General features: G+C 65.3%; 1 protein-coding gene across 1 annotated transcript in view; it reads right to left on the bottom strand.

Annotated features, from left to right (window-relative positions):
• Positions 1-24: 24 nt before the first annotated feature.
• CD55 (CD55 molecule, decay accelerating factor for complement (Cromer blood group)) overlaps positions 25-7869 on the bottom strand; it is a 33999-nt gene continuing 26154 nt past the window's right edge. The window contains exons 2-8 of the mRNA XM_012734807.1: positions 7366-7551; positions 6145-6336; positions 4678-4777; positions 3303-3388; positions 2413-2601; positions 135-433; positions 25-93 (exon numbers count right to left, since the gene is read on the bottom strand). Of these exons, the coding sequence (XP_012590261.1) occupies positions 25-93; positions 135-433; positions 2413-2601; positions 3303-3388; positions 4678-4777; positions 6145-6336; positions 7366-7551 (1121 nt within the window). The remainder of the gene's footprint in view (positions 94-134; positions 434-2412; positions 2602-3302; positions 3389-4677; positions 4778-6144; positions 6337-7365; positions 7552-7869) is intronic.

Genomic DNA, 7869 nt, shown 5'->3' with positions numbered 1-7869 from the left:
GTTAGGGGGGCCTTTGCAGCTGAGTCAGAGGCTGTAGCGGGTCTGTGAGGAGTCAGCTTGGGCTTTGTCTGTGAAGCGCGTGTGGAGGTGGGTCTGTGAGGAGCGGATGGCGCCTCTGTGCCTGCAACACTGGCTGTGGTGGGTCTATGAGACGCTAGCGGGGCCTCAGTAGCGGAAGAACTGACTGTGCTGGGCCTCTGACGACTCGGTTTGGGCCTGGTACCTGCAGTGCTGGCTGAGGTGGGTTTCTGGTGCGTCGACTGTGGCTTTGTGCCGGCAACACTGGCTGTGGTGGGCCTGTGGGCCGTGGGCTTGGGCGTGGTCCCGGGGGCGCTCGTGGGCCTGTGGGCCGTGGGCTTGGGCGTGGTCCCGGGGGCCTTCGTGGACGTGGTTTCCTGACCAGCCGGTGTGACTTTGGGTGTCTGAGAATTGTCTGTGGAGGAAAAGTGATTTCGAGAATTAGCTTCCTGTTGCCACCGAGGCTGTGACTCCAGAACCCGTCAGCCGCCCGGAGCCTCTTCCCACCCACAGGACTCGAAGGCGCCTGTTTGGAAACCAAGTCTTGTCTGTATGCCAAGGGGCACCCGGAGAGCTTCTGCTTGGCTAGAAGCCACCGTCGGGCCACGGCACGGGGGCCCCACCCTCGGGGCCCGCAGACCCCCCCGGAGGCCGTGAAACCGGGATCTCCAAGCTCCACCCGGCATCGGCCGCGACGGCACCGGGCACAGCCGGCCGCGGCCCCCTGGGCGGCAGCTGGCATCACGGGCACCAAGTGACACGATTCAACTAACTCGGGGAAACGGGAGCTCAAGCCAACGGCCGAAAGCTCATCGCCGTCACTCGTCCGGAACACGAACGCGAGCGCGGAAACGAGGCGCCGCGATGAGCACGAGTCTGGCCCGCGGAGGGGCTGGGGCGGGTCCCCGGGTCCGTGGGTGCGGGGTGCCGGGACGGCGTGCAGGGGTGCAGCGGGCGGGGAACGTGTCATGGTGCCCGTGTGGGCACTGACGGGAAAACGCCGAAGCCTGAAGTCCCGGCGCCAGCGGAGAGGCTGCGAGGGCCGTGCGGGCGCCAGGGGGGGACGTTCTCGGAAAAGCGAACAGAAATGCGACTCCCCGTTTCCTCTTCGGAATTAGACACCAAAAAAGTGTGGCCGCGGTTCTGGAGCGCGGGGTGAGGGGTGGCGGGGCGAGGGGTGCCCGGCCGCCCACGGCTCCTCCCACTCGGCCCTCTGACAGCCGAGGGCTCCGCGCAGCGCCGGTCCGTCCGTGCATGGTAACGACTTTAGCGGGCGCTCGCTGGGCGCAGCCGGTGCGCCCCGACGGACAGCGGCCCCTCCGGGCGCCGAGTGCCGCGGTGAGCCCAAACGTGCCCGCCCCAGCCCCCAAGAGCCACCCTGGAGCCCCTGATGGCACTGCGGGTCTCAGAGGGAGGGAGACGCCTAGAAGTGTTAGGGGGAAGGGCGACCTGAAGGAACCCCGGGGAGTCCGGTGGGCCCCGCCCCTGCTCCGGCTGTCTGGACTCCGCCCCCTGCTCCAGGGACTGGAAACTACAACTCCCAGCAGCACCCGGGAGAGAGGGGCGGGGACCCCGGGGCAGAGCCAGCAGGAATGCTGGGACATTTGGGGGCTACATAGGGGCCATTTTGCTAAGGAGAAGGACGTACTGAAGGAACTCTGGGGAGTCCGGTGGACCCCGCCCCCTGCTCCGGCTTTCTGGACTCCGCCCCCTGCTCTGGGGACTGGAAACTACAACTCCCAGCAGCACCCGGGAGAGAGCTGCGAGGACCCAGGGGCGGAGCCAGCAGGAATTCTGGGACTTTGGGGGATAAATAGGGGCCATTTTCCAGCGGCTGGGGCTGGGGCAATGGCTCTCAGGACTGCGTGACTCGGGGCTTTCAGTCAGTTTGTTCCCAGAGCTGCGAGTCAGCCAGCAGGTCGGGTGCTCCAGTTACCTTGCATCTCTCTCCCCCTGGGTTGTCCCTGTTCCTGTCCCCCTCTGTAAATAAGCCCGTTATTGACCCTTTCGCGTGCACCTGCAGGAGAGTTAAATGTTAAGCACGCGGGTGAGGCCCACGGACAGGCGCCCAGTCCACACCGGGCGCCCCGTAGCAGGAGGACAGAGCAGCAGCGTTCTGGAGGCAGAAGGAAATGAGCCCCTCCTGGGGCCCCTCAGCCCGGCCTGGAGTCCCCCCGGCGAGAAGCACCCCCTCGCGCCGCGGCCCGCACTGGCCGGCCCCGCCGACAGCCCGAAGCCGGCCGCCCCGCGCATCTGCGGAGGGGTCTCCGCCGCCGTCCAGGGTTTTGAAGTCCCGGCCCCTGGGGGCCCGGTGGCCGCGCGTCTCCCGGAAGCCGCAGTATAATGTGGGGGGCCGTGGCGCCCTGGCGGGCCCGCGGGCCGGCCGCTGCCCACCTCTGCACTCGGGGGCCGGCCCACTCCAGACGCCCTCGTCGTCCTTCACGGTGCAGAAGATGGAGCTGGCGCCCACCATCTCGAAGCCTTTGCTGCACCTGTAGGTCACGGACTGCTGGTACACGTAGCTGCTACTGGGGTTCAGCACGAACCCGTTGTCGGTGTGCGGAGGCTCCGGACAGTGGATTCCTTCAAAGACCCGACGTGTTTGAGATTAGCAAGAGGAACACGGTCTCGGACACACAACTGGGATGTGAAAACTTCGCTTCCAGAAATCAGAGCTCAGCCATTTGCTAGGCTCAGTGGGGCTCGGGGGTGCTGCTGAACCCCGCCAGGTGCTGGGCAGTGCGGTGAGGCGGGGTTGGGGGTGCGTGTGGGAGCCACAGAGGCGGCCCTCAGGGGCCCAGCTCAAACTCGCCCCGGGGAAACTGGATGTGTCGAGCCTTCAGGGGGGCTGGAGAGCTGAGCTTCTCCCCAGGGGACCCTCCTGGGGTGCAGGGGACGGGGCGAGCCGTGTGCCTCTGGGGGATGCCACGCTGGGCACCTGAGTGGGCACCAGACGGGCGGCTCCCCCCAGCCGTGGGCTTCGTCCGTCGGCCTGTCCTGCTCCCCGCTCTGTCTCTGGGGCGTCCTCTCACCGCCCCCGCGCCTCTGGCTTGCGCCCCAGTTCTGTGGGCACCAACAAATAAATCACAGAGAAAACAGGTGCCGGGACCAGCCCAGCAGGGGGAAATCCTCCCTCCGCAGGGGGTCGGCAAAGGGGTGTGAGGAGACAGGGCTTTGCCTGCACCCCAGTCCCTCACCCCGGGGGCGGGGCGGCCCAGGCCACCTCCAGGGGACGGCCCGTTGGCGCTGACCCGCAGCTGTGACGCGGCTGCCCCCGGCCTCACCTACGCATTCCGGCAGCGGCTGGCTCCACTGGACGGTGTTGTCTCTGAGTATGCAGTAGCTGGACGTCGCCCCTTCTAGCCTGTACCTGGAGCCGGGGGGAGCAGAGTGACCGCCAGCCACGGCCCGGAGGCCGTCCGCCGCGCCGGCAGGTGGGGACAGGCCGCACAGACTTCCCACGCTGACCTGTGCCATGACCCCCTTTTTCGTATCATCGTAGTATCAAAATATTCTGAGCAACCTTCAGCTTAGAATCGGATTGCCTCAGCCGCACAAGGCCGCCTGCCCTGACAAGCCCTGCCCCAGGGCGAGAAACTCCCCTGACGCCAAGTGACTTGACCACTGGCTGACCAATCAACGCGAAAGGGCTGTTTCTGCAAAGTCTCTCACTGCCGGCGGAGGAAAACCCGAATCTCATCCCTCCACTATCTCCCCTGGCTTCTACTCAGCTGCTACAGAATGACTCAGACTTCCTACTGTCTGGCTTTACATGTGGAAATTCACCCAGGCTGCCTGTTTTAGAGCCAGTCAGGTCTTTTGCCTGCTACACCTCAAAGGAATCCACAAAGTCGTCTGCCTGAGGCTTTCGGGATTCTACCGTCTGGTCTCTAGATAAGGAAACTCACCTGTGTCTCCTATTCAGAGCGAATGACGCTTTCTACTGTCTGGACCTCAAGGAAACTCACTGAAAACCTTTCAGCAAGTTTCTTCAAAGAACTTTTCCGAAATTTGACTTGCAAGAAATTTCCTCTTCTTCCCGCCTCCCGGGATGTCTCAGGCAGAAAAACCCATCAAGTAGTAGACAAGGTTTCAGGGACTTTATTCTTATCAATCTTCACTATAGTAATATCAGTCCTAAACTTTGAGCACCTATGTACCTGTTCTTTAACCTTGATTGATTTTAGAATGTTAGAATCTCAAGTAAAGGTCAAAGGACCCCAGACCATTCTTAGAAAAAAGGTGATGGTGATCTCAGCCCCTTTCGTATGCTGATGTCGTCCCCTGCCTGCTTGAAATGGATAAAATAAACCTCTGCTGAAGGCAAAACAGGACGATTTGCACCCAACTCCGCTCTGCTCCGTGTCTTCCTCCCTCCCGCTCCCCTTTACTCCCCAATTTTTGGAATGTCGCCTGGCCGACGCCTTCCCACCTTGACACCCCACCTGTGTCGGCCGCTGGACAGCCTGAAATGGGGCTGGTCCCCGACAGGGCGGAGGCCCCGGAGAACGTGGGGGCGAAGAAACCTCCCCCTCGCCCCGTTCAGCGCGCGCCGACCGCGGGCTCCTCCTGGGCCCGGCCGCTGCTCGGCTGTGGACGCCGGGCCCGCGCTGACCCCCGTCCCAGGCCTGACCAGTGCGGCCGGCGCCCCGAGCTCACCCTGTGTCGCAGGAGAAGGAGATGGACGAGCCGAACAGGATGTCGGTTGTTATGGTGACGTGACCGTTCTGTATTTCTCCCGGGTTCGGACAGGACTTTTCTAGGCGGGAACACAAGCGGGCAGCTTCCACCACCATCTGGCCGGGCCAAGCACGCCCCTGACCTTCCTGAGGCTCGCAGCTCAGCCCCCTGGCAGCTCGCCCGCTTTGGAAGGGTCAGCTGTCAGTGCACGCGCCTGGCCGCGCCCAGAATACACACCAGTCGCACTGGGCGCAACTTCAGGCTAGACATGAAGCCAGAAGTCGATGTGTTACGGGAAGGGCGTCCTGAAGGAACTGGGGGAGTCCTGTGGACCCCGCCCCTGCTCCGGCTGTCTGGACGCCGCCCCCTGCTCCAGGGACTGGAAACTACAACTCCCAGCAGCACCCGGGAGAGAACTGCAAGGACCCCGGGGCGGAGCCAGCGGGAATTCTGGGACATTGGGGGGTAAATAGGGGCCATTTTGTTAAGGGGAAGGACGTCCTGAAGGAACTGGGGGAGTCCGGTGGACCCCACCCCCTGCTCCGGCTTCCTGGACGCCGCCCCCTGCTCCAGGGACTGGAAACTACAACTCCCAGCAGCACCCGGGAGAGAACTGCGAGGACCCCGGGGCGGAGCCAGCAGGAATGCTGGGACATTGGGGGGTAAATAGGGAGGGTGAGGGAGGGGGTGCAGGGGCAAGGTCAGGGGACACCCTCCCTGCTGGGAGAGACGCTGGTGGGACCCATCCCAGGGAGGGGGGCAAGGGGGTGCATTTTCTACGGCGCTCTCGCTCGGGCAAGGGCTCTCGGGTCGGCGTGACCGGGGCTCCGAGCCAGCCGAGCCCGTAAGATGCTCCAGCTACCTTGCATCTCTCCCTTTCCCTGGCTGCTCCTGTTCCTGTCCCCTTCTGTAAATAAGCCCATATTGACCCTTCTGCGTGCACCTGCAGGACAACTGAATTTCAGGCGCGTGGGTGGGGGCCCCCCAGCAGGCGCCCGGTCCACACCGGGGTCCCCGGAACAAATTCACGTTCAGATCGGCTAGCGGTTGTGACTGAAACGAAACGGCCAGCCGCTCTGAAGAATCAGTGGACACTACTGGTTTTGACTCAGCTGCAGGGAAGGGGGGGTCCCGCCTGCTGGGTGGGCCGGGGTGACGCCCGGTGAGGTCAGTCCGGGAGGACGGATGCCAGAGTGTGTCACCGGAGGCTGTCCCCTGGGTGGGGAGCAGGGTCGGGCAGAGGCCGTGAGGCCCAAGTCCGCAGCGGATCACAGGTCCCGCCCCGGAGGGCAGAGGCCTCTGGGAGGGGCCGCGGGCCTCGGGGTGCTGGGCGGAGCTGGGGCTTCCCCATCCCGTGGGGTGGACCCACGCCCCCCCGTCCCTACACCGGCAGCAGACTGGCCCCCGCCCGCTGCCCACCCAGACCCAGGGCCGGCCGGTACTCACTCTTGCAGAACTCCTGCGGCTCGGACCACGAGTAGTTGGACAGGCAGGTGAGCCATGGGGACAGCGTGGGGTCCCTGCGATAGCCTGGACGACACTCATACTGCACCCTGGAGCCGGCCGGGAAGTAGTTCTGGCTGCTGAAAGACTTATTGAGCGACGCAAACAGCAGCCGTGGGGGGACGTCACAGCTCCCTGAGGGCAGCAAGGAGGGTCACCGGCTTGCTGACCGCCACGCGTCCAGACTGCCCGGCCGCCCCCCGCCACGCGTCACTGCACCGCCCCCGTCTCCCCGGCCCTGCCCGTGTCCACCACGTCACGGGAGCGCTCACTGCCCTCCGCTGGACATGGGTGACGTGGCCGTGGCGGTCACTGTCCGGCAGGCCCACGTACACCGGCCCAGCGGGTGACGGGTGGGAGTCAGGCCCCGGCTGGGCCCCGGGCTCCGTCCCGCCCACCACACTGGTGTGTCCGGTGCGTCGTCAGCAAAGCTCTGGCTGCCCACACCTGCGCGGTGGCCACTGGCCCAGAGGCCGATGGCCCCGTGAGCCCGGAGGGGGCGTGAGGCCCGGAGAGGCGCCAGCCGCCGTCGAGGGGGTGCCGGTCTCTGGCCGGGACACGCCGCCTGGCTCTCCCGCACACCAGAGCTGACCCCACGGGACTCACTGACCACCTGGGGACGGCGGCCTGGGCCGTGGCCAGCACGAAGCTGCCCCCCCACCCCCGCACACACAGAAGCCGGCGGGGCGTCCACGCGCCCCCGACCGGGAACGGAAGTTTGGGAAGACGCGGCTGCCGCCTCCCTCGGGGGGGCCCCTGTTTATTTTCCCTGCATCGCTGGGCTGTCAGGGAGCAGAAACCTATTAACGCTCAGGAGTCGCCGTCAATTAGCGGCACCAAGTGGCGGCTGGCACCCCGGGGGCTAATAAAGTCACAACTATCAATTACCATCACTGGGAGGGAAATTAGACTAACGAGGTACATTCCACTCCCAGCCCGCGGGGAAGAAAGAACGTTCCATGCCGGACCCCGAAGATCAGCCCATCCCGTACCCCCAAACATCATCCCATCCAGGACCCCCCAAACATCATCCCACCCCGGACCCCCAAAGAACATCCCACCCCGGACCCCCCAAAGAACATCCCACCCCGGACCCCCCAACATCATCCCACCCCGGACCCCAAGGAACATCCCGCCCGCGGAGGACGCCGCTCGGGCACTCACGGTTGCAGAAGTCCAGCAGTTCTGACCACTGGGTCCCTTCGCACACGGTGGAGTCCGGCAGGCCCGGCACCTTGACGAAGCCGGTGTCGCACGTGTAGGTGACCGTTTCCTTCTCGGGGAAACTCGAGAGCCCCCCCAGGTTGGGCTTCGCGTTGGGGACCACCGGCAGCGGGAAGCCGCAGTCACCTGGGAGGAGAGGGCGGGGCTGAAGGACCCCCCTGGGGCGCGGTGAGGGGAGCCTCCCCACCTGGTGCTGGGGACCCCGCGGGTGGGTCTGCGAGGCTGCCTGCGGGGTCCTGGGGGCTCCAGGGAGCCCCAGGACCGCAGTCCTGACGGCTGAGCCCTCCTTTGCGTTACTTTAAAATAGGGGGTGAAAGTGCGCCCTGGGGAAGGGCGCCCAGCGAGCACTCCCCTGCGCCCCAGAGCCGCAGCCGCACAGGGGCGCCGGCAGGAGCCGGGCGGTCACCGGTCAGCGGCTCTCCAACCCGGAGACTGGGGTGCGGG

This window comes from Condylura cristata, unplaced genomic scaffold (genome assembly GCF_000260355.1).
Source record: "Condylura cristata isolate star-nosed mole 26May11 unplaced genomic scaffold, ConCri1.0 scaffold00073, whole genome shotgun sequence".
NCBI classification, from domain to species: domain Eukaryota; kingdom Metazoa; phylum Chordata; class Mammalia; order Eulipotyphla; family Talpidae; genus Condylura; species Condylura cristata.
Note: the sequence above shows the minus strand (reverse complement) of the source record. Positions and strands in the feature narration are given on the sequence as shown.